This window comes from Hypomesus transpacificus, chromosome 18 (genome assembly GCF_021917145.1).
Source record: "Hypomesus transpacificus isolate Combined female chromosome 18, fHypTra1, whole genome shotgun sequence".
In the NCBI taxonomy this organism is placed as follows: Eukaryota; Metazoa; Chordata; class Actinopteri; order Osmeriformes; family Osmeridae; genus Hypomesus; species Hypomesus transpacificus.
In genome coordinates, this window is record NC_061077.1 from 12,711,535 (window position 1) to 12,738,226 (window position 26,692).

Below are 26,692 nucleotides of genomic sequence, written 5' to 3' on the forward strand. Positions count from 1 at the left end.
TAAAACTCATTTCATGGAAAATATGAGTATCTCTCTGCAAGTTGATTAATTGTAACTTGTTTAACTGCATGCTCTTATGGTTCTTCCTTTTGGCACTTTTTTGTTTTTTCACAACGTATGCTTCATGTTTTGGCTGCCCGCAATGTTTTGGGGCTATCTCGTTGTTATGATCAGCGACCTATGCATTTTTCTAAAGCTCTCTCTTGGAAATCGCTTTGGATAAAAGCGTCTGCTAAATGAATACATGTAAATGTACGTTCAAACTGCATACCTTTGTCAGGGAAAAATTTGTTGGCCAACGGTGGCTGCTTGACCATTTGTTGCTGCTGCTGTGGATTTAGGCCTGGATGCATGCCTCCAGGCTGCCCCATCCTCATCATGGCCTGCTGTTGAGCCATGGCCATGTGTGGTGGTGGTATCATCCCAGCTCCCAGAAGCCTTTGTTGCTGCTGTTGCTGCATAAGGTGTGGCAGGCGGGTCCCAATGCCAGGCTGTCCCATGATTCCCTGTGGTGGAGGGCGGTGGTGCTGCGGCAGCATGGTCTGCCCAGGCCCTTGGGGATTCGGCTGCTGTTGAGGGGGCATGCCGTGCATTTGACCTGCCATCCCGCCCTGGTGGAGGCTGAGCTGCTGCTGCTGCTGCTTCTGTAGCTCCTTCTTCTCGTGTTCCAGGAGATCCTGGATCAGCAGGGGCAGTTCACTCGCCTCCAAGGAGCTCTCCACTTTAGCCAGGTCTACGGCGGGGGAGTGCTGGCCCCCGACGTCAGGCAGACCTAGTGGGTCCTCTTCCAAGTCGGGGTGTGGGTTTGTTGGGGGGAAAGCTAGTGGGTCAGCTTGACCTGACAAGGAGTATGGGACCCCTCCTAACCGTACAGAGCTCAACGAAGCCGGCCGGTTCTCAGGTTGTGTGGCGGGCTTGTTGGATTGGGTGGGCCCAGCCAGCAGCATGGACACAGCCTCGCCCATTTCGTCCTTCACCACAGCCTGGCCTGGCTGTAGCTGGGAAGTCAAGCCTCTGTCCTCCAGTTTGACCCTGGAGGTGTCTGCCGACTCTGAGGAGAGGGTCTGGGGGGTGGCAGAGGAACCCGAGGTCCCGGAAGGGTTCGTGAGGGTGTTTTCCACCTTTGGTTTAACTTCCACTTTAATGTCGGGACCAGCTGAGGTAGACGAGGGGCCTGGTGTTTCACCCTCCGCTTCCACCAACCGTAGCTGGTCCGAAAACACATCTTTGGGGTCTCCCTGGTCGAGTTCGGGGTCGGTGTAAGCCAGCAAGTCAAATTCAAATTCATTACTGTTGAGCAAGTCGTCCAGGTGTGGGTCAGTGGTCTCCAGGTTATCGAGGTTGCCCAGGTCGTCGTCCCCCTTGTCAGGGTCGAGGTCCAGAGCGAGGTCGTCCTCATCCTCCACTCCTCCCTCCCCAGTAGCACCACCGAGCCCTTTGGGGACAAATTGATCCTCCAGATCAGGCTCTGGCAGGTCAATACTGGGGTCTACCGGAGCAGCCTGGGCCTCTGTACTGGCGTGTGGAGGCTGCTGCTGCTGGCCAGGGTGACTGGCAGGAGTGTGAGTGGTAGGAGGGGCTCCCTGGGGCTGGAGCTGGCCATGTGGGACAGAAACAGGGTTCTGCTGGGGCATCATCATCGACAGGCCACCCTGCTGCAAACCCATCCGAGAGTCTCTGACACCGTCAGCTTGGGGGTCTACTCCTTGAGGCATTTGAGCCTGCTGAACGTAAGAGCCGGCCATATCCTGCTGAGAGATGAACAGACGTGGCCGGGACTGGGGTCCTCGCGGGAGGAACTGGGGTCCCAGGGGAAGCCTTGGGGCGTTGTGCCTCAGCTCGATGAACTGTGGCGGGGGCCCGGCGCCCATGGACTGCATGGCTTCCCCTCCAGGGCCAGGCATCATGGAACGGGGGTTAGCCATGCCCTGAATTGCCTGGATGTTGATAGGGGCGTTGAGGTGGTGCCGGGGGCCCACAGCTTCCATGCCCGGTGGCTGGGGGAATCTCCGTGGCCCCGGGGCCTGACCGTGCCACTGGTGAGGGAATGGAGGGCGAGAGTACACGCCCTGGGGATTGCCTGGACCTGGTTGTCTGGAAACGAGGAGCACAAAAAAACACATTGTTACAACACAGGTAAAAGGTAACAGGTAAGGGTTAGGGTTGGGAAAATGTTACGTTTGCGGCCATCCCATCTTTGTATCCAAGAAGTTGACGGGTACCTGAGTGCATTGGGGTCCATCATGGCAGGTGTCCCTGGGGGGGGAGGACGGTGGACGACTGCATTCCCTGCCATTGAAGCCTGCGCTGCAACGGCAGAGCCAGCAGCAGCTCGATCCTTCAGGAACAACACCCCCATACACTGTTAGAGCCATACGCAAACACTAACCTACACACACACACACACACACTTTACATTTGACTTTTTCCATGACGTCTCGTTTGAAAATGGTCTACCTGAGGGTAGGGTGGGGGTGCACGGTGAGTTTTATCTTGTTGGAATGCAGCCATCTCTCCTCCGGGCCAGCTGGGGGCAGCGGTGTTGGCAGCAGCGGCCTCTTTCTCTTGCCTAATTGTGTTTTTCTGCATTTGCTGTCTGATGAGAAACTCCCTCAGTCTCTGTCGCTGCGAGGGGAGAAGAACAGCCAAGGTTTTACCAAGTTTAGGAACAACTGAATGACATTTTCAAAGAAATATTCACCAGGGAAATACTACACTAATGCGTGTCTGGGCAACCGACCATAGTGTGAGAATCCATACCTGTCTGTGCTTCTCCAACTCGGTGGGACTGAGGCCAACCAGGGCAGGATCTTGGGTTCCCGACATGTCGGGCATCTCGTGGGGGCCCGGCATAGCCTGGGGATGAGGTGCCTCTGGAGGGCGGACAGCCGTGGCGTCCTGAGTGCCGGAAGAGGAGGGCCCCCTCTGGTGAAAGTTCTCTGCACTCATGGCTTGGGCCTGCTGTAGCTGGACCTGGCCCATCTGAGCGTCACCAAAAGGCATGCGTGCCTGATAGCTGGCCATGTTGGGGCTGCGGCTGAAAGCAGGTTGTGCAGAAGGCTTCCCCGAGAGAGGGTCCCCCCCAGGGTTAGAGGTGGGTGGTATCTGAGGTTGAGGTGGCTGATTGGGGTGAGGTGAGCCTCGGTAGGCGGGGGTGCCTTCAGGGGTCGCCGAGGCTGGGCGAGGGGGCTTGTGCATGGCAGCGAACGGGTCTCTGGACTGTGGCCGCGACGGAGGCCGGGAGTAAGGGTCGGGGGACTGGAAGCGCTGGGTAGCCGGCGACTGGGCGTTGAAGCCGTCGTTGGAGAGGGCTCCTGGGGTGAGGGGGGACTGACAGCTGCCCTGGGACTGAGGGCTGGAGGGGATTCTGGGGCAGGACTCCTGCTGCTGGGCCCCAGGGTGCCTCTGAGGCAGAGGGGAGCAGCTGTCCCCAGGCTGGGGCCGGGGGGTGAGGGGGGGCTGTGTGTAGGGGTCAGAGGGAGACTGCCTGTAGCCCTCAGAGGGGTGGTTGGGAGACGCTCCAGGATGGAGCTGCCCACCCTCCCCTTGGTGCATCCGTGGGGTCATGGGTGCCTTGAACAGTCCGTCCTCTGAATCCAGCATTCCGGCAGGCGAGCCTGTGCCATGGTCCAGCCTGCCGGCAGAGGAGGAGCGGGGGGAGGGAGCACTCATATCAGCCCTGTACTGGCCCATCCCAGCAGGGGAGGAGGCTACCGCAGAGGGGGATGGGGTGGAACCATAGTCCGGCCGCCCCATCCCTTGCTGGCTTCGGAAAGGGTCTCCGTAGTGGGTGGAGTGGGGCGGGGAGAAGAGGGGGGAGTCCCCGGGCCCACCTCCTCTTGACCGGGGGCTTCCTGGTAGTCCTAGGTGCTCCTGAGAGCCTTGCTGGGACTGTGGGAGGAGACCATGTTGCTGCTGCTGCTGCTGCGGTCTGAAGTAGGGGTCCACCTGCTGGGCCCGTCGCGGAGTCCCAGGAGTCCCTGGTTGCATGTCGAAGGGGCCGAGGCTGGCCGGCCGTCCCTGAGGAAGACCCTGTGGGCCGCTATGGGAGTAACCTGAGGAGGCCTGCAGGGGGCTGGCCCCGGCCTGGGTGTAGGGCGTGGAGGGATGGGAATGAGGGTGGGGGGACTGGGGAGGCAGCTTGGCGAAGGGGTCCGAGCGGACGTCCACAGACCCCGGAGTCTTGAGGGGCCCCTCCGGGAAGAAGGCGGAAGAGGAACCAGAGTCGGGCGGAAAGGGGAAAGGGCTCTCGGCGGAGCTGGGCTGGGAGGGGGTGGAGGCAGAACCTGAGGGGGGCGGGATCTGGAGGTGAAGGCTGGGCCTCTCTCCCTTCACCCGGCCAGTGGGCTCCGACTTGATGGGCCTGCACACCTGACTCTCTGCCTGCTGTGGAGCAGACAAGCAGAGGGTAAGGGGAGGACACACACTCTACACACACACACACACACACACATCGTTCCATCGACATCGTTTCCAAGTCAGTCCACCTCTGCGCCCCTCACCTTCTGTGCTTTATTGATGCGTTGAGCTGCTCGGTTGTCTTTGGCCTTTTGCTGGAGGGATGAAATCAAAATGTGTGAGGGGCCGTGTGTTCCAGAACGCTTCCTTAGCAGAATTCTGCTTGTAGGATTCAGACGAAGACTCACCAGGAAAGGAACCTTGTCGGCGGCAGACACCTTCCTCCAGATCTTCATGATCTGTTTACACCGACTGGACCAGTCTGAGGACAGGGAGGAATCGCAACGTGGGACTGGTTATATTCCGTTAGAGCAGGCCAAAGACATGACATTATTGGGAGGGATAGACAGCTCTCTGGGGAGGTCCGACCCAGGGGTCCACCGGCTCACCTGGATAGTCCTGCTTGAGCGTGGGGAAGTTGGTGTTGGCGTACAGCACGGGAGAGATGGTGGAGAGCTCGCCCAGCTCCTCGTCCTTCTCCCAGCGCTGGAGGCTGCGCTGGTTGTAGGACAGCCCGTCACCGTCGACCTCCGTTGGGGTGGGCGGCGTGGAGGGGGTGGCCGGCGTGGAGGGGGTGGCCCAGGGGCTGTCCTCTCCGCCGTCTGGACTGAAGAGGCCTCCCCGGTCCCTTTACACAGGACCAGAATAGCAACCATTACATTTGGATTCATAGGGAGGGTGACGCGGGAGGTTGGGTGTCAGGTACTGGGCCTTACCGCATGTCAAAAAACGGAGACTGAGAGAGACCAGGGAAGGAGTCCATCATCCCAGCAGAGGGCAGGGACCCTGAGAGAGAGATGAACACGTGTGCTTAGAGACCCTGACACGGTAGTAGACGGAACACTGCTTTTATTCTAGTGACACGTTCAAAAAGTCTAAAAGGTCTACACTTTTACTCAAACGATTCTTTGAAAGCGTTGGCATTCGTAAAGCCGGATCCAGATGCATCAACAGCTTCACATCCATGTGCACCAACGTCCATTTCAACCCCAGTTGTGCTTCCCGTGTTACCTGACAGGACAGTCCTCTGCGGCAGAGCGCTACGGTTCAGCTCCCCCTTGCTGCCTTCCAGGATGGGCCTCATGCCCCCCTGCAGGGAGCCCCCCAGCGAGGAGCCCTCGGACACCCCCAGAACCTTCCGGAAAAAATGCTCAGAGTCCTGGCTGTCCCCCCCCTGTGGAAGGTCTAGGGTGGACAGGGAGGGAGTTAGGACAGTAGGACAATTACATGACTACTACCTTAATCTATAGTATTAATAAAGTCATTCATTATTTAACATTTCCGTATATAGACAAAATAAACTTGTAAACACTAAGTAAGTATTGGAATGCCTAGGAATGCCTAGTCAAATTTCACTTTAAAGCAAAAGCAAAGTTGCAAATAACTTGCACGCAAAACAGCACATTTACATCCACGTAATCAGCATATTGCTCATGTATTTATTTTGTACCCTACCTTCAGACTTCTCTGCGCTGGAACCTTGTGGGTCGTTGAAGCTCTGTTCCTTGGTGGATGGCATGGATGCAGAAACACCTGCGACCACAGACAACACCCAGTCAAACCTACATTTACATTTAGTCATTTAGCAGACGCTCTTATCCAGAGCGACTTACAGTAAAGTACAGGGACATTCCCCCCCGAGGCAAGTAGGGTGAAGTGCCTTGCCCAAGGACACAACATAATTTGCCACGGCCAGAATCGATCTGGCTACCTTCAGATTACTAGTCCGATTCCCTAACCGCTTAGCCATCTGACTCCCAAACCTCTGTATCCCCACACAGGAACACGTTGAACAGAGTGACATCGAGACACCCGTTCTTACAGCGGGACACCCACCTGCGGTCTCTCCGTGTGGCTGGCCTCCATCTCCAGCTTCCTGCTTCAGGTGCAGACCGCCCCCCATCACCCGCTCCCCATTCCCTGCTGCCAGGGCGCACACACACACAGTCATTAAGTTCACAATGCAGTGTCACAAACCATTCCAGGCATAGGGTTAGGTATGTTATGTATGTCCTATATGTGGGGGGTGTGTGTGCGTGTGTGTGGGGGGGGGAGCGCATGTTAACATTTGTTATGTTTGGACAAACATCACGTCGAGGCGATGGTATGTGCCTGTGGTCTTACCCTCTGGGACAAGAGGTCTGGGCCCCGGCTGGGTGGGCGGAGGGGGCCGCTGGAGGCCCAAGCCGTGCCTCTGGCCCGGGGGCACCATGACGGCCTTCTTACTGAGGTCCATCAGGGTCTTGCCGAAAAAAGCCTCCTGCAGGCGTCGGGAGTGGTGTGAGGAGAGGAGAAGGTCATGAAAGGGACTGGGCACCTGAGTCTGTGGTCGGGGCGCACCTGCCACGTGCTCACCCGAGACTGAGGTGCGGGAAGACGTACCTGTAGGTAGCCGGGGAACATGTCCTCCAGCTTGCTCTTTTTCCTGCCTCTGCGTTTCTTGGCCTGCTCCCCCTCTCCCTCGACGGGCTTCGGCTCCAGAGCGCTGTCGGTGTCCGGATGGGGCCCTGCTGCCCCAAAACACACGAGACAACTTTGTTTTGAACAGTGCACGGCCCCTCGTGTGGACGTTCGGTCGACGCTTGTCCACCCCCTTTCACGCGGGGACAGGACCTCTCTAAGAATCACGCGATGTAGGTCCACAAACCGTGAAAAGACTCGCCTTCTTCTAGAACTTTCTCTCCGTCGCCGGCGGCCTCGCCAGACAGCTGGGCGAAGAGCCCCTTCTTCATCCGCGTGTGGCACTTCCTCTGGCGCACCATGAAGCCACCGATACCTGCGGCACCACCACAAACACAGGTCAGACGCCCTGCCCCGACATGCGTTTCCAGCCCGCTTCTGGGACATTCCGTTCGTTTAGCCCCTGCCCACACACACACTAACCCGGTCTGTAGGGTTTCCTCTTCCTCTTCTTCCCGTCATCCATCTCCTCAGCCCCGCCTTTAAGGCCCTCGCAGTCAGCCCCGCCCTCGGGGCCCCCCTCCGCCCCCCCCCTCTCTCCTCCGTCGCGGTCGGGGCTCCCCGGGGGTTCCAGCTTGGGCTCGCACTCCATGGGCTCTCCACAGGCTGCGGGGAGGGGGGGGGGAGACAGGGGGAGGAGACCTCCAGGTAAACATCAGGCTCTGTGACTACCCCCACTGACGGCTTATTGCCGGCACAACAATAAAGCCCCCTGCCGCGTTCATACCTTTAACACAGCCCTGCCAGGAGGCACAAAGCCACAACAATCCCACCTTTAACAGTGCCTGAACAATCCCTAGACACACCCAAAACACATTTCCCCCGAGCCCACATACGACATACCCAACCCTAGGCTCTACAACGTGTCCCCTAACTTTAGAATCTGGAGGCAAACAAACAAACAAACGAGCCCAGCGTGTGTGCGTACCCTTGCCGTCGTCTGCGTCGCCCTCCTTCAGCTCCATGCCGTCGGGCCCCACGTCGCCGCACAGCGCCCCCAGGCGGTTGCGGCGCTGCCGTCTCTTGTGCAGGGGCGACATGGAGATGCTGCGCAGCAGGGACATGCCAGACTCGGTCAGCCACACCCCCTCCAGCCTGTAGAACTGGGGCTCTGCACACACACACACACACACACACAGGGGCTGCGATCAGGTGTGTGCTTATGGACAGGCTCACAGAGTTCCTCGGTGAGTTCAACGGTGTGTATGGATGGCGCCGATTGCCCAACGTCTTGGGTCCTGACGGAACAATCCGGAAACCACAGAAGAAGAGTAAAGGGGGTTCAAACAACCAACCTGGCTCCTTGATCTTTATCGACGCCATGATGGACGACTCGGTGACTGTAAACAGAGAAAGATTATTCATGGGCGTTTAGTAAACTCGCTGAGTAATGCCATTATCAAACGAAATGAATTAGGAATTAGGGGGGAGGGGGGAAAGGAGGTTTTGGCTTGGAGGCAGAATGCATCGTGAGGTTTGCGAAAGGCCGTGGTCTTACTTATGGGTTTGGGGACGTAGGGGGTGCAGGACGTGCAGGCGAAGCCCTCGTCGGACGCCTGCTCCACCTCGTCCTCCGTGTACAGGCTCTCACACACGGCGTGCACCCACCTGAGACGGGATGCCAACATGGGGACAAGCGTCACGCAACGGTACAGATCCAAAAAGGGCGGGAGAAGCTGCAGACGAGCGTTGTATTCTGGCATCGGACTCATGAATTATTCTCAATGGCTATTCCCCGCTAGTCTTTATTAGCTGCTTAGAAGCGTAGCGGCTGCTTAGAGGCGTAGCGGCTGTGTGTGTGTGTGTGATTAGCGCTCCTCACCGGTCGCAGTGTTGGCACTGCAGAAGCAGCTCCTCCTCCATGAAGTTCTCCCGGCACACGGGGCAGGTGACCAGGCTGGCACAGGGGCCACAGTGGGTGTAGTTATTTTGCCACTCACAGTGGAACCCCGGGGAACTCACCCCGCACTGCATACAGCACACACACCTGCCAGGACACACACACACACACAGAGAGAGAGAGAGGATCAGCCATCTGGTTCCAACACTCAAATTCTAGGTGATTACCGAGTTCAGAGGCAGAGCAGCTGGATAAGTCTGTGGCCAGGTTGCAAGGATCAGCAGGGATTTGTTTTTTTTTGGATAACGCAGTGCTCGTTTCCATGTCAACCCTTGCCCGGAGTCTTACCATTTGCACTTCCAGCCCCCCTTGGGGACGGTGTGCAGGGGCGGCTCCAGGCAGTAGGTGTGGTAGCTGACGTCGCAGTCGTCGCACAGCAGCAGCCGGGCGGGGTCCGAGGCCTTGCCGCACACCTCGCACACGATGCACTCCAGACAGCGCCAGCCCTTGCGCAGCATCATCTTGGTGATCTGCACGGTGGGGGAGCAACGTTCCACACAGAGCCCCTCGGGGGTTAGAATACTGGACGTGGGTCCAGGCCACGGGCTCCTGTGTGTACGTCGACACAGTGTCGACGGGGTCGGGATCCTGGGACTTACTTTGCTGTTGACGCAGTACGGGTGGTAACACTGGGCGCATTGGGCGCACGCCAACAGCTGGCCTTCCACGCCCCGGCCGAAACTTCCACACACCACGCACATGTCCTGAGGGGCGGGAGGGGGGGGGAGAGAGAACAGTGACGGACAAACAAGGAGAGAGAGTGAACCTGAGTGACTTCGTGCGTGGGCTCATGAGAGGAATGTTGGGTTGACTCAATGCTGCCAGTGGGGGTGGTGGGGGCTACTCACCTGAAGGAGGACAAATTTGTCCGTGTTGGAGAAGAGCACCACCGTGTTCTGCATGGTGTCATCTTCCTCCTCCTCTTCCTCCTTGCTCAATCCAGTGTCTGACGTCATGCTCAGCTGCGGGAGGGAGGACAAGAGGTCAGACTGGCGTTTAGGAAAACAGGAGCGCTGAGCGGTCCTATCCTCCGCTCTCAAGCGAAGAGAAGGGAGGCTGGAGGACAGGCCAGCGATTGGAACGAGTGTTTCCCAAAAATGAAAATGTATTTTGAGAAGGCTTTTTGAAGTCCCATTTCACACATCTGTCGTTGTGGTTATCTTTATATCAAGTTGCATCAGTGTCGAGTCCCCGGTGAGGAAAGGCCGAAGAATTGGCTGCGTGCGGCGCGACTGTGTTCAGACTCACCAGGAAGGCGTCGATGCAGGAGGCCATGGCTTTGAGGCGTGACCTCCCGCGACCCCTCCCACCGCCGGCGCCCACTCCGCCGCCTCCTCCTCCTCCTCCCCTGGGCCTCCGCTTGCCTGGGAAACCACTGCTCCGCCCCTGAGAGAACCACCGAGACCAACCGTCACACGACCACATCACAGCACCAACAGTACAACTGCCAGAGACAGCGTTGCGTGCATCAGCTAGTTCAGCAATGCTAATTAGCGACGCTAACTCAAGATACCCTGCCAGTCGCGCTAGGCTAAACCAGAGTACCACTCAAGGGCGGCGGCGGCGAGGTCGACCCCAGCGAACCGTTACCTGCTTGACTCTCGAGCGCCCGGGCGAGCCCCTCCTCTTGGCCTTGTCCCCGTCGCACTTGAGCGGGTCGAAGGGCAGCGAGTCGTCCGTCTCGGTGAGCAGCGAGTCGGAGCGCGAGCGCCCGGCCGGCACCAGGCTCAGCTCCATGGACAGCTGGGCGTCGGGCTCGGCCGGGGAGCCCAGGAAGCCGCTGCTGCTCTCGTCCCCGTGGCTCAGGTTGGACGTGTCGTCCAGCAGGAGGTCCGCCTTGCCCTCCTGCTCCGCCGGCTCCACCTTGATCTTCACGGGCTCCTCCTCGTCCTCCTCGTCCTCCTCCTCGCCCTTGGCGTCCTCGTCCTCCTCCTCGTCCTCCTCCTCGTCGGAAGGGGCGGCCCTATCGTCCGCGTCCGAGCTCTTCCGGGGAGCCGGGGGGGCGGGAGGGGGGGAGGGAGACGCCTTTTCCTTTCTCGCCGCCTCTTCCGTGTCCATCGAGGCAGGCTCCTCCTCCTTCACCCCTGTGGAGGTGGCAGCGGCGGGTGACTGGGGCGGGGCTTGGTTGGATGGCTTTGGGGGGTGAACTTCCTCACTACCCTGCTCCTCTTCGTGTGTGGTGGGCTGCCCTGCTGAGGGCTTGACCTCCTCCTCTTCCTCCTCCTCTTCCTGCTCTGGGCCCTGCTCCGGTGCTGCTGTGCGCTCAGCCTCAGAGCCAGCCTCTACTGGGGGGCTAGGGACGGGGCTGGCGGCCTCCCCTGTCCTCTCTTCACCTCCATCTGCAGCCAAACACGAGGCCTCCCGTTCCGTGTTCACGCCTTCTTCTGTCAGGGTGAAGGCAAATAAAAGGTTAATGGACGTTTTTAAAAGCATACGCCATGGTTGCATAGCGTTCAGCATCAGTTCCGCAACGGTTCTCTGGGACTGAAGGGTCAAGAGGGGGACCTGTAGAGATTCCGGGCTCACCTGGGACGTCAGAAGAGGGGGTGGGGAGTTCGGAGGGGACAGCGTCCTTCGGTTCCTGCCGAGGCCCCTCCTCTGCTGCGCCGCCGTCTGCAGCCTCCTCAACCACAGCCGGCTCCATTCCTGATGGGGGGGGGGGACACTCAGCGGTTAATTATCACACTACAAGCCTCTTTCCACTCACACCACTCAGGTGGGCCTCAGAGCTCTGGAGGTGGCGTGTGCGAGAGAGAGGGGGACTTGAGTGAGGAGTGTGTGCAAGCTGCTGTTCCAGCTGGTCGGGAGCCCAAGCCTACCCAGCTCCATGGGAGTCTCCTCGTCTGGCTTCCCCTCCGCCTCCGCCTCGTTCTCCTCCTTCCCCTCCTGGTCGGCAGTCATCTGGATCGTCACCTCCACCGTGGTCTCGGTGGCTCTCGCTACCGCCGCCGCCGCGTCTGCCTGGATGGCTGGCTCCAGTTGGGACGCCCCGCAGAGGAGGCACACGCACTTCTCCCCCGCGGGGGGCGCCTCCTCCTCCGCCGCCGTCGTCATCGAGGCACACTCGCTGTGCACGCACCTGGGGGAGACACGCCGGGGCGGAGGGGGAGAGAGTCAGGAAAAGAACGGTGGATTTTCAACCGTCGCACACCGTCGTCGCACATGCGTGCGGCTCGTCTCCCCGGAAACGTTTGGCGGGGTGAGGAAAATATTTGAAATTTCACATGGGACGTGGCGGGGTCTTTTCAGCCGCAGCAAAGGGGGGTCCGGTCGTTGGGACTCACCGCTGGCAGGCGGAGCAGCGCCGCGGGCTGACCGACGGCTCCAGCGCTTTCCCACAGACGCCGCACGTGGAGGCGCGGCGCTGCTGGCAGCCCTCGCAGCGGGCGTAGTTGTCGAACCACTGGGCCGAGCCGGGCAGCGTTAGACCGCGGGCGCCGCAGTCTGTGCATACGCGACACCGCTGAGACGGAGGGAGGAAAAGGTCATTCGCATCAATTGAGCTGTGGTAAAATATCAGAGGACAAGGTTCCGTGGCAAAACTTCAACCCACACCCCCCCCCCCCTCCCCAAAGAATGAAAGCAATAACAGAGAAAGCTGGTGTGAATGCTGTGATTCCCCCATGAGGGGGGGAAAAAGGCTTTGACGCAGGGCCCCCAGAGCACATGCAATGTACTCACTCGACACTTCCACGGGTCAGAGGGGAGGGAGTCCATGGCTGGCTGCAAACAGAACGTGTGATAGCCCTTATCGCAGGCGTCACACACCAGCATCTTAGAGTCCTCTCCTGGTTGCCTGAGAAGGGGGGAAAAAGAACACATAAGCAAAAAAAAAAAAAAGAAAACAAAGAAAACTATCCTACAAAATCATTCCATCCACCACGACAAACACGGTTCCCCAGAGCTTAAGTCGTCCTAGGACAGCTGGCCATAAACTCGCTTTTTTCTCTCTCGAAAAAAGGTGTCAGTCCACCAGTGACCTGGAGGCGTTGGGCGTGATGTGGGGGGTGAGGCCGGGCTCACCTGCAGGTCTGGCACACTTTGCACTCGGGGCACTGCCAGCCCGAGCGCTGGATGGGCGTGGCGCTGATCTCCAGGCAGGCGGCGTGGTAGTGCTGGCCGCAGCCCGTGCAGAACAGCAGCTCCGCCAGCTCTCCGGCAGAGTCACACACGGCGCAGCGAGCCTCCTCGCCGACTAGACAGGTCGTACACAGGTCAATTTAATTAAAGAGGAGAAAAGAAAGAAATGACAAATAATAGATCGGCCAAACAGTGAAATTGGTCTTGTGAAGCCAGACCAATCTCATTCCATATGTTTTTCCCCTATCCAGTCAACATCTTCCTACAAAAAAACGAATCTTCCAACTATCATAAAAGCCCTGTGTGTGTGTGTGGGTCCTCACCCATCTCCTCAGCCTTGTCGATGTGCTCGGGGCAGAGGAGAGCCAGCTGCTTCAGAGACTGGAAGGAGCCACTGGCGGCCGAGCAGGGGAAGTGGTAGAACCGTGAGCAGCCCTCGGCGCGGCAGCGGATGGTCGCGCCCAGCCTTTTGCAATATTCACACAGCTGAAAAGAAGATGTTGGGAGGTGTGAGTGAGAGATGTCGAGTCTTTCTGTAACGAGTCCATTTTCCCACCCCACCCTTCCCTATTTCATTTCGATTGTAAGCAACCCAAGTGTCACGTAAAAAAAAACAAAAACAGGGAGGAACGACAAACTGTATACGGATGGTGCCGGTCAAGGCCGTGACGCTTGTGAACATACCCTCTGTGTCCCTGAGATGACGGCCTTGTCCACGTTCTCCAGCTCTTCGGCCCCCGTTTGCTGTACGCCCTCCGACCACACCGCACACCAGTGATGCACCCAGCAGCCCCCTGGTCAACGCCCCCCCCAAGCACACAGGTTAGAAACTCCCATCTCGCTCCATTTCAGACACGTTCAGAAGGTTGGGCCGATAACATGAAAAAGGGGATGAATGTGACAGAAGTTCACTACACGACGACAGGCTTGAAGCGTGGATGAGACTACGGACGAGAAAATGTCAGTATGGCTGTATATACCAGCTGTATTTACCAGCTGTATATACCAGCTGTATATACCAGCTGTATATGTGTGGGTCTGTGTGTGAGGGGTGGGTTCAAAAAGAAGGAGACTCCCACCCGTGTCGTCGAAGAGCGCTGCCGCGCAGGACTCGGACAGTCCGATGGAAGACAGGTCATCGTTCCCGGGCCCTGGCAGTGAGGATTCGGAGGGCTCCAGGCTCTGCCGCTCGGAAGATGGCCCAAAGTGGCGGAGCTCCCGTTGTCCGTGCAGGCTGCGCTCCACGCAGTTACAGAGAGCGCAGGCCCTCACGCCCTCCCTGCCCAACACACATTCATGTCGTTATCCTCCAGGAAAGCAGGAAAAAATTAATCGTTTCCCCGTTCGAAAGCCCATTTCAAGTAGGTATAGGATGTACATCCATTCATCTCTGGCATGACAGTGCACTCATCTTGGGTATGGACTTACACAGGTGTGTGGAACGTGGCGGCAGCAGTGTCCGACACATCCTCTGCTGGCGGAGGGCCAGCTAACACACTCTCTGAGGGCAGAGGCTGCTTTGTACTGGCGCTGTCATCAGCTGCAGGGGGAGAACGATTTTAGAACTTTGTTTGAAAAGTTGTACGTCAAACGTACGCTCCCCTGTGTGAGGTAGGAGTCATCTGTACGGTGCAGTTGAACCTTGCGCCTTCGCTACCATCATTACCCACACATTTGAATCTTTCTAGTACGTCAAATGAAAATGTTTGAATCTATAGGAATATCCTTAAGAGTATCCTCACGGTAGATAAACAACTTTACATTTTGAATTTATAGAAATATGCTTAAGAGTATCCTCACGGTAGATTAAAAAAAAACGTAACATGTCTGACGCATGAAGTTGTGTGGATCCTACAATAGTAACAATTCTCCCCCACTTGCCTGTTGGTTCAGAGTCATTCTCTTCGCAGTTGGATTTCTGCTCATCCATCCCCTCTACTAGTTTGGACCTCCTTGACAGAGATCTAAACATGCAGGGGGGAAGGAAACGCAAGTTTAGAGTTAGTAAGGCACGAAACCAAAACATAACTCATCACCTAATATTTAAACTGGATAAACAGTAGATTTTTACGTTTGTTTTTACATTAGCTATGCTTTCTGGTCTGCCTTGCCATAGTCTAATCCTTAAGGTTACTAGTGTGCCTCGGCTTGGAACTCTGTTGTCGAACATGATAAACAATCAAGCTAGCAGACATTAGTGATGAACAGGGGAAAATACATAGAAATGTAGTAGAATGTTGCGTAAGTGTTGCAAACTGCCAACAGTTCAGAAGAAAAAAAAATCACCGAGGCTTTCCTACTACCGGGACCAAGCTCGCTATTTTGTACTGTCGCTGTTCAAATAATGCTGATTTACCGCCTATGAACTATTGTACAGTCAATGTACTATTAATTATAACATCATAATAATCATCTTCTAAACGAATATTTACCTGCATCAGAGAACCAAATGCATCATTGTGTTTTATACAACGGCATCTAGTGTATCTAGCTATCATCTGCAATTCGATCTATCTCGCAAAAAATATGGCTGTTTTATGTCTAGGTAAAATGTAGCTAGCAAGTAGCTAGCTAGTTGATGCCGCTACGTCGTTAATTCTGTCTCGTTCCGCGTAGCTTGCTACGAACAGGACGGAATTACAAAGTATCTGCATGAAAATAGCGCCATTGCTTGGTTATATCAGAACAGTTTTAGACATTCTATTTTTGATTACCCTGCGAAGCATAATCCAACCTGCTACAAACAGTGTTTAAAATGTACACAATGAAGGAACTGAAATGTTGTTTTCTTTAAATAAAACAACCCTAAAGCGAGATACACAAAGAAAATACAACTTCCGTATACTATACTTCCTGTTGTATCAGTGTCAAATTCGTGCTGAAACTTCCTATTGCCATTAATAGTTCCGCGGATAACCCCTGTACTAACTAACCCTTGTACTAATTATCTGAGATATACTTGTCTCGACTCTGGCACACCACATAGTTTTACTGATATTGATTGTAAACCTTACCAATGGGGTCACCATTATGTATCAAAACATTATTGCATACTGTAGCATCAAAACATGCACACTATAGGTCTCATACTTTTACCTTACATAATGTTGCCAAACATAATAAGTCGGTACAAAATGTTGTTTTGTTAAAGTACTTTGCATTCTGTACATAATAACACAAATAGAAATGTAAAACATGTTACCAAAAACGTTCAAACAAAACCATGACCATGTAGGACTCAACGGTGTAATGCTTGTAGGTCTGCTATACAGTTGGATCAAAACATAAATACGTAGCCTACGGATAGCCTACTGCTGCATATTAAATGATCGAATTTGGCGTTCCCACAGCAACCTACAGTTAAATCTAGGAAAGCACAAACTGCTTAAACATCCCCTCAATATCTCATCCATCTGTCTGGATGTTTGGAGGTGCAAGATATTCACCCAGTTAGGCTAGTTTCGGATGTGCTTTCATGTAGGGCGGCTTGGTCGGTTTACTTGTCATTAGATCGAGAAGAAGTGATCGTTTAAAAAAAAAATAGACTTAAGTTCTCAATTTCCAATGCTCACTGCAAGCTTGCCATTAGTGGCGCTCGCCTGCTCGTGCGCCTTGTCCAATTGTATGAGCTGTGCCTTTGGGATCCAAACAGATCAAAGGCGTTGATCATTAGGATTACGTTTGCATTAGGCCTTTATGAAAGCAACTGGCCAGATAGTTACAATTCATTTTAGCATTAAACCTAAAGCATCTAAATGGATGTTTAGGGCGCGCAGTGACGTAAAACCTGGACTTCGATAGAATTGTACTCAGTTACAGTACACACTATCAAAATCAAAGGCCGACAGGGATGGCAAATAATTCGTTTTAGGACTGCGGTGCAAGATCGCTTCCTAAATGCTCAAACCATCGTTGTGTACTGTCACAGTACTTTACAATCGTTTGTTATTTTGTTGAAACCGAGATGGCTATTAATGCCAAACAGTAATATTATTGCTAGCCAGCTACACTATTATGGTGTGATCTACCCAAAACACATATCTTGCAGTACACAAAACACTAATCCCTGAAGCTAACGTTACTTTAGCTAGCAAAGCACAGTTAGGAAGATAGCTAAATTAGCAGATTAATTCTGCCTGGCTATATTTGCTAGCTAGCAGGATAACTGCCTTCAGGCATTTTTTTCATTACTAGACTGGCAAGGTGTTCAACTTCAAACGAACTCGTTTTCTGCCGCTTTGACAAGTTTGCTAACACTATATAGAAAGTAGTGTGGTCTGTGTGGCTCAGACTGTTCATTTCAACAGACAACTGTAGCGCAACAATGTTAGCTAGTACAGTAGTAGAGCTATCTTAACAAGTACAAGAACTAGCACTGGCTAGCTGACTAACCTCGAATGGCTGGCTAAGGTCAGGCAATTGCTTTGTATTACAAGTTGGTATTATCAACGACTCACCTTAAAATGTGTTGGTAGTGTCCTCATACATCAGAACAAGAAAGCCACATTCCTGGTTGTTTCATTCTAAGCAGCGGGCTACAACTTGCTAGCCGGCTGAAAAGGTAGAGGAGTGGGGGAAGTGCACGGCGGGTGGCTAGCTAGCTAGTAAGAGTTCTACGTCGCGTTTGCCTAACGCCAGCAAGCACGCCGTTGGGGACTGGATAACTAGAGCGTCGACGTTGAAAACGTTAGGTTGCTAGTAGTTCCTTTGAATGAGCTAGTCTCCCAGAAAGCACACATCTCGAGCCCAAATATCCGGATCATGGACTGAGAGAGTTAAAACACCTTTTGTGTTAAGTACCTCGAATCCGATGGACCAAACCTGCTGAATTAGATACCGAGTCAGGGGTAGGTAGGTAGTACCAACCAACTAAGCTACAATAGCCAACATTGCAAGTAGTTAGAGCTAGCTACGCTAATTTTGCTAGCTGGCGTTGTCGCGATGTCTCTGCAGCAGATTCGTGCTACCGAGTCTTAGAATTACTGCCGAGACAAGTCCTGTCAAGTGACACAAAACAATCCTTTCTGATCTGCCATTAAAAAAATGCCATTATATTTCAAATGCGTTGGATAGAGTAACATCGTTTCTCAATTCCTAACGCCTGAACTAACAAGATACCCTTGTCCGGGTCAACATCATCATCAAACTGCATCGAATGTTTTTCTTCAATTGGCTTCTTCTGGCTAGCGCAAAGTAGCTCGCGTAGCTACCTCACTTTAGCAGCAAAGAGCTAGGGCTAATAACAAACGTCCAACACAACTAACGCTAGTTGTGTACGCGCCGCACCGCACAGCACAGCACAATAAGCCAAATTTGTACTGTAAGTAGTGAAAGATTATTGCACAACTATCAATAAAACACAAAAAAAGAGATGAATGTCCATAGTAAATAAAAGTTTTCATTTGGACCAAAGTTGGGGTCTCTGATCTCCCCCAAGTTCTAGTAGGCTACAACCCCTTGTAACAATAAAATAAAATAAATAATCAGTATCGAATTAGGAAGTTAACTAGTAGTAATGGTCAGAAAGACTTAAGACCCTATATACATAATGCTTTCTGATATGTTAAATAATACATAACCCTGCATTATCTGAGTGACTGTAAATTCACCAGGGTCTCTTGGCCCCAAATGACTGGCTAGCAATTTCCATTTGCTCAGAACCAAGTAGACCACTAAGCTCTTGCACAGGCCCGTAGCCAGCCTAGGTAATTTTTTTCTAGTTTATCTTTTACTTTTAGCAGTTTTTCCCCTCATATTGTATTAAATTATGCTTTAAAAACAAAAAACCTTTGGTCGTGTTTGTGTGTGTGTGTTGGGGGGGTCGTTAAACCTCCCCCCAGTATACAGGCTGTTGCACCATAGGCTACCCCAACACAGTATTACATTTAAAGGCCTGCAAGGTCAAGGTATTTTAAGTTCCGTCCAGAACCCCTAAAACTGGCATCCAGAAGTGTTACTCAGAAGCACTTAATACAAAATCATCAGAAAACCCCAGTGTAATATATTAAAAATATACATTTGACACCCATGATCTACCACAATTTGTATTTGAACACACTTATAGGGTTTCCTTCATAGACCCTTCTCTAGCTGGCAGACCTTCTCACCCATTTCAGTTAGCTGTTGAGGACGTACAAGTTAAGTTCAAACATGAATATGACCTACGGGAGGGAATAGTCTGTTCAGAGATTTCAGATTATTTTGCCAATGACTGTACAAGACAGTATCCCTTCAATTCTTTCAAAATTGTTTCATTGTCATCCAAGCACCTAATGGTCACATACATATTCATATTGGAGCAGGCGATTAAGATACTTAGATACTGGTGCCCCTGACAGGATTAGTCCATGCCCATTCAGTTTTAGCACAATTGGGATTGGATTTTGGAGGTCTGGGACTGGTTAACCTGCAATGACTCTCCACAGTCAACACTGATTGGTTATGTGGATAAGTAGTGGGCCTCTCCTATTGGATAGATTGATGCGAGTGATGCGAGAGGGTGCTACTGTAATACATTCATGGTGCGTTCCCATCTGCTTCCTCTATCTCAAGGATAATCCCCTGGAATACCTCCACATCTGTCTGCTCCAAAACAAAGCAGAACAATATAATACCATTTTGTGCTCTCATTGTATATTTTTTGACTCCTCTATTCAGCGCTCTGGAATACAAATTTGCCTGTTATCATCCACCTGCCGTTACATAAAAGCATTAGCCTAATTTTAGGCAAATCCTGTCTAATTTCCCGAGTGTAGGACACAAACAGAATTATTTTTGAGTTTTGTTCTAGTTGTATACATTTTATTATAAGCCTAGAAAAAAATAGTTTGATTGGAAAGTCATGAGATTGTGGATTGGTGTCAGAGACTACATTGCAGTGGTAACCACTTTACTCAATACTAGTTTTGACTCGATACTTTATTTTACTGACTATATACAGAATTAAATAACATGATATTCAAGCCGGGGGAAATCACGTTGGGTGTTTTGCATTAAAACGTCTATTAAAGCATGGGAAAAGGAAAATGATTGTTCTTTTTATGGAAGGGATTTAGTATCTCTTGCCAGGAAATCAACAAGACACTTTAAGTTACGTTTTGTAACAGCATCATTTAAGTATGGGGTCAACCCCTCCACAAGGGGGTGTATAACACTGTTCAAGACTACAGTGACTATCATGCATCCCGTTTTGGCAGATTAAGGTAGCTTCTTGGAACAACTATGATTATACAACATGGGTACTGTTGACACACGTTGGAAGCTTTGTGCACTTAAAATAATAAATGATAAAGCAGGGTAAAGCATGATACACTGAGAGAGATGAGGTAGCTTGAGGGAGAACGTGTCATTGTTGCTCATCCGCCTGGTGTTCAGCCCCTTGTGACCTACACGAAATAGACCAAGAGATATCTCCATTCTGTCCTCTATATATTTGTTTGCAAATGAACTTAGAGGGGGGAAATCATTTTTTAAATTATATGTGTAAAAAGATTCAAGAAACACAAGTAGATATTTAGCATATATTACATCTGTTTAATTACTTGTGGTAATAAAGATATAAAACAAAGTAAGGTAAAAGTTAGGTGTCCATTACATTGCTACATTTATACATTATGATTCAAAAGGTACAAAAATAAAGCTTTTATTTTTTCTGGCAAATATTTCCTCTTTTACTAGAATAATAAAGTATATGGACATCAACCATTTGTTTTCTTGGAAATAGATTAAATGAGTTATAGGTACACTTTAAGAAACAGAACAGTTTATATAGACAGTTATGCCCATACCACTTCTCGGTACAAACACATATTTTACATATATTTACTTTAACCAACCATAAAAATGTCAAATGAATGTCACGTGAAAATTATTACATAAATTACATTGCAAATCCAGTGAGTGAAATAAAGCAAATAAACCATGTTCAGTGCAATGACAAATTATATGGCACAAGTGAAAAAAGGTTGACGTATCAGTTTAAATCTATGTACGTAATGACACTGTTTTTCATTGGTAGTCAGTAGCAGTGTCCCAGGCCTGAACTAATGGTCCCTTAAAGATGAAATGACTTTGCGTCTAGACATATTCGTCCAAGGCTGTGAAGCAGTCTAGCATACCAGTGCACATTTGACACTTCTTCCGGCACGGTGTCACAATTCCTCACAACATCTCTAATAAGAGATACTGTGAGATTGTGACGGTAACTTGAAACGTCTTTGTTGGCCTGCACACAGTTAAACACGGGTCTCTCCCAGTAGGTATTCTTTGTGGCACCTAACTTGGACACAGTGGTTTTTCCTCCTGGTGGCTTCTCTTCCCAAACCAGCTGGCTGAAGGAGAGCAATAGTCTGAGAGGCCCAAACGCCCAGTGTGCCAGTCTGTGGTCCTCCACGGCTGCATAGCTGGATGCCAGTACCCCATCCACAAACAGAGTGCCGTGTTCAGTCAGTGGCGCATATACACCTACCCCCTCTTCCACAGATACAAAGATGATCTTGGATGGTTGAACGCCACCGGCCACATGGACGAGCACATAGTCCCCCAGCTTGGCTCGACTGGCGAACAGAGCCGGGTACTCACTGTGGTTGAGTTTGTAGCGAGGAGACAGGAAGACAAGATGGTGGGGGGTCAGGGTGAGACAGTGGCTGTCTTCCGTGCACAGAACCAGGAACGTGGACCTGCTTTCGCGGTCCCTGTGCAGAAACGAGAGCACACGGCTGAAGACGGCTTGACCCGACTCGGACAAAGTCATCACTCTGTCCCCTGGAGCCAGAGAGGACAGGTCCTTCTGTCCCTGCCCGGCCACAGTCACCTGCGCCCAGCCTGGAAAGCAGCCCCCCTTCTCCACTGCCACTGAGTGATCTGAAGGAAAAACAAGAGACAGAGACGATCCTTTACTGAAGAAACGAGACAGTGATTAGGACACAATAACACAATTGGCCAAAAACCTTACGGTAGTAAACCTACAGCCTGGATGAGGACAAGCACCAGCCACATGAGGCCAACCATTGAAAACTACTGTGAACGTTATGCAATACGTCTCAGTGGTCTCACCAGCTTTGACAGAGCAGTGGACGTGATACTTGGACTCGTAGTGTACCCAGTCAAAGCCGGCCTCCACCGCCATCTGGGCCAGGAGCCCGTACTTGTGGGAGTCTCTGTCCGAGGTGGTGATGTCCACGGCTCGGCCCTCGTAGTGGAGGGAGTTGGGGGGGTGGTGTCCGTCCTCGTCCCAGGCCTCCGTCACCCTGAGGCGCACACCGGGCCACTGGTTCATCACAGCTATGGCCAGCTTGTTCAGACAGTCCTTAGAGCGCTGAGAGAGATGGGGAAGAGAGAGACGGAGGGAGACACAGAGAAATACAGTTGCAAGTCTTTTTTTTTTGCTTCTTCAAAGGCCAGTGCCTATTACTGATTCGTGAGCTGCGTTTATCGCATTATGGGCATACTTTGGTGTGTTTGTGTACGTGGGTGTGCGCACACACCCCTGGTTGCCTGTGGTATTTCTGATGACTATCTACATCGAGACACTTGGCTCCGTTCCGACCAGTGCAATGCTTGTTGCCGTCTGAAACCCCCTCAAGCGGAGGTGACCGAGACACTTTTCATCACTCATTAACAAAGTTATACGCCCAACTTGAGACAGTGAGCAGATATGAGTTCCCGTCTAACGTATGGTGTGACTGCAGCACAGAATCTCCCCTCCGTCATCCACTGAAACCTTTGTTAAGCAGGGCCAGGCATATGCATAACACTCTGTGTGTTTTCCATATATTTATATACGAGAGAGAGAAAAATACATATGGAAATATACCCATGCATATTTTCGAGGCTTTAAAAGGTCACCCTCCACCCCTCCTGACCTGAGGACAACGCCACTGTATCCAGTCGAGTACTGTACATTCCTGAGGTTCTTTTTCACCGAACGACAGAAGAATCAAGGCCGTTCTCTTTGTATCCAGTAATGACTTTCCTCATTGTCACCCCTGACACATTCGATCAGAAAGGGATACTCTTACGCCTACACGAGCGCAATGTTACAAGCTGCCACATGAAAGGAGCAGCTTCTGAGAGATGTCTGAATGTGGGACTGCTGTGTTTACATGGTGCTAAAGAGGGCCATGTCATTGTACTGTCAAGCCAGCATAATTATTTCCCTGCATCAACGACGAAACAACAAGCCCGATTGGGATTGGCGTGTGCGCCCGTAACCAGGTCTGGAGCAGATGGAAGGAGAAACTTCGAAACCGAGCGTGTTGACCGTGATCCAGTGAAAGAGTGTGAGAGAGATCAGGGAGAGAGTGAGAAGAGAGAGAGGAAGAGGGAGTGAGAGCGAGGGGCAGCGCAACAAGGCAGCAAGGTTCAGGGCAAGTGTGAGGGTAGAGGGGGAGGAATGTATGGGCATGCACTTGGGAATGTGACAGTGAGAGTGAGAAAGAGAGAGGCACTGAAAACCAACTGGGCACATTTCTCCTCGCAATTCCATTGAGGAGAGGCGTTTCATTGTCAAAACTACAATGTGGCTTTTCCGACAGGACCATTACTTCAACAGGCGAGAATTTTGTATAGGCGACCCTTTCGGAGTCTCCAAATGATACACAAAGAAGTTCTTTCAAGTCTGTGCACACACACACTCACACGTACTCAGACTGGACATTAGAAGGGCACAGACAGGCAACCACAGACTTTCATCACATCCTTTACAAGCATTGATTAGAAAGTCAAAAACTATAACACTGATTTAAATGCATGATCATTCAAAAGATCTCAAAATAGTCTCAATCTCATTAAGTGATCAGTCGATTCAGTGAAACGTCTGAATCCCCCATCAACGCATCACATCAGACGCCTTCTTTATTTCTGAGGCCCGACTGACAAGACACAGGTGTTCTTCACATTTCTATTTGTTAGATCAAGTGACTTTTTGTGGGAAATGTTACCGCTGAGAAAGAGACAATGAGATACATTGTAACGCAGATTGATGACACACTTGACAACAGAGGGTTGAAAATATCAATCATGCGTGGAAAACAACAAGGCTTTTATTGTTCTGTGACCTCAAACCCAAATGCCAAGATCACACTGTGGCTTCCTTGATATTCTAAAGAGGTCAGATATGAGTGCTGCCGGGAGTCTTTGTCTCCACTCATTATGGGCCGAGTGTAACTTCTATTTGAGTAACCAATACCTAACATACTGATGCAGTATCCAGGGGAACTGTCTCAAAAAGGGTTCTAGAGGGACAAGTTCAAACAGAATTTGGGGTACCAACTGCACGTTTAACAAGTATCTTCACGGTTTAGAACAAAGTATTTTAGAACAACAACAAAAAAAACGAAATGACCTAAAAAACGTTTCAATACAGGGATAAATGATTCTACATAGCACACATTCTTTCCCCAGTGTAACCAGTGTACACTATGCAAGGTTATGTGCATCACATGCATATCCCACCTAGTATGCACACATAGACTAAGCAAGTGGAACCAGAGGAATCGTTTAATTACTGGGGCAACAAAGAGTTTGGTTAAAGATTAAAAGGAAATGATCCTGAGGGCGAACTCATTCTCCTGGAGCATAATATTGAATTACATCCTGATCTCCCCATGCCGACAAAGGACAGAGGGGGAGTGTGGGTAAAAAAAAAATCAAACACCTTAAGCGAGCTAATTTGGTAAAGGACAAAGTTCTCAGGGGAATAGCGGAACACCTTTATATCGATTGGCTGGCCGTCAAGGCTAAACTGGAAATGCTTGAAAAACACAAAACATGACAATGCGCCATCTGAAGTCGCACGTGGTCATTATCAAATTGTATGTAGTCATTTTGAGAATGTCACTTTGGAACAGTGCACTTTGTATACACATTTTGTATTGGCTATATAACTTTTAATACATTCTTTATTGAAACACCCCATCTTCTAACACCCAATCCACCCCATCCACTAGGCCTGAAGGCTGTAGTTCACCTAGCGTCCAGCAGAGGGATGTTCTCCCAGAGTCAGAGAACCTGGCAATTTGACTCTGTTTAGGGAGCATCCCTCTACATGGTACATGTCCAATACTAACCCCACATTTACTGTACCCCAGGCACTGGGCAGGCATACCTAACTAAGGTCAATGGAGGGTAGTGACCCATCAAATACATTCTTGAAGCCCATATTCACACTTCAGAAATTAAACTAAGCTTGCATGATTGGGCTTGATTAACCATTACACACACTTCAACCTTGAGGGTTTACCTTTGTCATGAAGCGGTCAGCCCTGGTGTTTTCCTCATCCTTGAAGTCAATGTCGGTGTTGTAGTTACACACCAGCTCGTTAAAACGTTCAGAGTTGCGTGTGATCTTGCCCTCGGCTCTCCCGCTGGCCCCCAGGTTGTTTTCTGAGAAGTTGGGGACAAACTGCTTGTAGGACATCGGGGTGAGTTTCCTAGGCTTGGTGCGGATGCCATGACCCGGGCCGGGTCCGCATCCCTGGACAAGCCATGCCCATGTGCACGCTGCCAGCAGGCCGAGGGGTGCTAGGCGTGCCCACCAGGACGGCTTCATTGGGGAATGTTTTGGGACCCGGGTATCAGTGACCCACAAAGCCCACCATGAGAGCCCAGTTCTGGTCACGTGTTTGCATTTGAAGAGCTTTCAGTTCCAGGTCCATTCCAGATCAGGGGTAATAAATGAGGATTACTTTAATACCAAGTTCCAAATTCACAGATTCGGATGTAGGAGGGTGTTTGTCAATATATAAAACGACTTTTTTTAATCAAAGAAATATCTTTGATGTAAATGGGAATACATGTTATCCTTAGTGGTCCTTTGGAGATAGAGGTATCGGTCGCCGGACAGGTGTTTTCAGGATCTTCAGTTATCTATCGCGTCTCTCTGTCAGTAGTTTCGTAGCAATACGCAGACGCGACCGGCACTTTGCTCTTCTGAGCCGCGTGGTAAAGATTCCCTTGTGAACTTATTTAAGTGTCAATCGCATCCTTGTCCTCGGTTCTGCAGTAACTCTCGTGAAGTTTTGGCCGTCCGCTGTCCTCTCTCGCGTTTAAGCGCTCTTGAACACCGTGCGCCGGCCATTGGGTCTTATTAGCGTCTGGACGAGATTGCCCTCCCTTCCTCTGCGCGCTCCCAATGCGACAGCACACGCCTCCAATTCAACACATGATTAGCTTACTTACGTACTTAGTGCAGCAATTATTATGGGTAAAATGTGGCTATACTTTTACCCCTTTTGAAGGAGCTATGTCGATTACCATTGTTTCTGCCATGCGTAACGTTACGCACAAATTGTTGAGGTGGAAAGGCGGAAGATATCAGCCTATGTTCAATCACAAATCACACAAATCAATCTTTTACGCAAAAGCCGTCCAGTCAAGATATTACGATTCATCTTCAGAACAGCAGTTGTTACACTAACTTTCCCCCCCGAATTGAACTCAGAATCTAACTTTCCATTACACCTCAGACTTGACTTAAACTCTCCATGTCTACTTATCACATATTGGGTTACCTATTCTCACTGTAGGCAGTGAGCGTTATTAAAAAGCCAGCCTGAAAGTGAGACTCAAGTTGTGGGTGAAGGCGCTTCCTTCCCCTGGAGAGTCGCCGCAGCCATGACCCCCTGGCCGACAGTCCCTGACTTACGGCGCACCTTTCCTTTGTTTGCTACTTGAACCAAGACCCGGGGCTGATACGCAGCCCCTGAACCCCCTCACACCCAAGACCTTCACTGGAAACACCCGCTGGCTCTATCGGCGTATTATTTTTATCCTTTTCAGAACAATAGCTGGGAT

At 51.4% G+C, this 26,692-nt stretch overlaps 2 protein-coding genes across 6 annotated transcripts in view; both read right to left on the minus strand.

Moving 5' to 3' along the window:
• The window catches only part of kmt2d (lysine (K)-specific methyltransferase 2D), a 32,877-nt gene extending 14,545 nt beyond the window's left edge, over nucleotides 1-18,332 (minus strand). The window contains exons 1-35 of one of the 5 annotated variants that reach the window (XM_047039594.1): nucleotides 17,356-18,332; nucleotides 14,780-14,862; nucleotides 14,327-14,438; nucleotides 13,978-14,177; nucleotides 13,583-13,692; nucleotides 13,222-13,384; nucleotides 12,842-13,013; nucleotides 12,500-12,614; nucleotides 12,103-12,281; nucleotides 11,638-11,897; nucleotides 11,345-11,464; nucleotides 10,409-11,202; nucleotides 10,067-10,204; nucleotides 9,667-9,780; nucleotides 9,418-9,522; nucleotides 9,107-9,288; nucleotides 8,741-8,905; nucleotides 8,417-8,526; nucleotides 8,214-8,258; nucleotides 7,847-8,029; nucleotides 7,342-7,524; nucleotides 7,121-7,234; nucleotides 6,841-6,965; nucleotides 6,583-6,718; nucleotides 6,295-6,381; nucleotides 5,914-5,991; nucleotides 5,470-5,643; nucleotides 5,175-5,244; nucleotides 4,848-5,086; nucleotides 4,647-4,720; nucleotides 4,503-4,553; nucleotides 2,761-4,386; nucleotides 2,458-2,625; nucleotides 2,223-2,338; nucleotides 272-2,094 (exon numbers count right to left, since the gene is read on the minus strand). In XM_047039594.1, coding sequence (XP_046895550.1) covers nucleotides 272-2,094; nucleotides 2,223-2,338; nucleotides 2,458-2,625; nucleotides 2,761-4,386; nucleotides 4,503-4,553; nucleotides 4,647-4,720; nucleotides 4,848-5,086; nucleotides 5,175-5,244; nucleotides 5,470-5,643; nucleotides 5,914-5,991; nucleotides 6,295-6,381; nucleotides 6,583-6,718; nucleotides 6,841-6,965; nucleotides 7,121-7,234; nucleotides 7,342-7,524; nucleotides 7,847-8,029; nucleotides 8,214-8,258; nucleotides 8,417-8,526; nucleotides 8,741-8,905; nucleotides 9,107-9,288; nucleotides 9,418-9,522; nucleotides 9,667-9,780; nucleotides 10,067-10,204; nucleotides 10,409-11,202; nucleotides 11,345-11,464; nucleotides 11,638-11,897; nucleotides 12,103-12,281; nucleotides 12,500-12,614; nucleotides 12,842-13,013; nucleotides 13,222-13,384; nucleotides 13,583-13,692; nucleotides 13,978-14,177; nucleotides 14,327-14,438; nucleotides 14,780-14,828 — 8,380 coding nt within the window. In that variant the 5' untranslated portion in view covers nucleotides 14,829-14,862; nucleotides 17,356-18,332. Of the gene's footprint in view, nucleotides 1-271; nucleotides 2,095-2,222; nucleotides 2,339-2,457; nucleotides 2,626-2,760; nucleotides 4,387-4,502; nucleotides 4,554-4,646; nucleotides 4,721-4,847; nucleotides 5,087-5,174; nucleotides 5,245-5,469; nucleotides 5,644-5,913; nucleotides 5,992-6,294; nucleotides 6,382-6,582; nucleotides 6,719-6,840; nucleotides 6,969-7,105; nucleotides 7,235-7,341; nucleotides 7,525-7,846; nucleotides 8,030-8,213; nucleotides 8,259-8,416; nucleotides 8,527-8,740; nucleotides 8,906-9,106; nucleotides 9,289-9,417; nucleotides 9,523-9,666; nucleotides 9,781-10,066; nucleotides 10,205-10,408; nucleotides 11,203-11,344; nucleotides 11,465-11,637; nucleotides 11,898-12,102; nucleotides 12,282-12,499; nucleotides 12,615-12,841; nucleotides 13,014-13,221; nucleotides 13,385-13,582; nucleotides 13,693-13,977; nucleotides 14,178-14,326; nucleotides 14,439-14,779; nucleotides 14,863-15,330; nucleotides 15,733-17,355 lie in introns of those variants that run through there. The other 4 variants (XM_047039592.1, XM_047039593.1, XM_047039590.1 and 1 more) reach the window with 4 other exon arrangements.
• Nucleotides 18,333-20,408: 2,076 nt separating this feature from the next.
• On the minus strand, nucleotides 20,409-26,062 carry dhh (desert hedgehog signaling molecule). Its single transcript, XM_047040559.1, has 3 exons — nucleotides 25,140-26,062; nucleotides 21,953-22,214; nucleotides 20,409-21,760 (listed from the first exon to the last, which is right to left on the minus strand). Exons 1-3 carry the CDS (start codon nucleotides 25,446-25,448, stop codon nucleotides 20,952-20,954), a joined length of 1,380 nt encoding a protein of 459 aa, XP_046896515.1. The 5' UTR covers nucleotides 25,449-26,062; the 3' UTR covers nucleotides 20,409-20,951.
• Between the last annotated feature and the right edge of the window lie 630 nt (nucleotides 26,063-26,692).

Bases quoted from the DNA above. Each gene is read 5' to 3' on its own strand.
- dhh (XM_047040559.1), bottom strand. From the start codon at position 25,448: ATGAAGCCGTCCTGGTGGGCACGCCTAGCACCCCTCGGCCTGCTGGCA. The intron at 22,215-25,139 runs GTAAACCCTCAA...CATCTCTCTCAG, and splicing joins CTGACCGCTTCATGACAAAG to CGCTCTAAGGACTGTCTGAA. The intron at 21,761-21,952 runs GTGAGACCACTG...TTTTTCCTTCAG, and splicing joins CCACTGCTCTGTCAAAGCTG to ATCACTCAGTGGCAGTGGAG.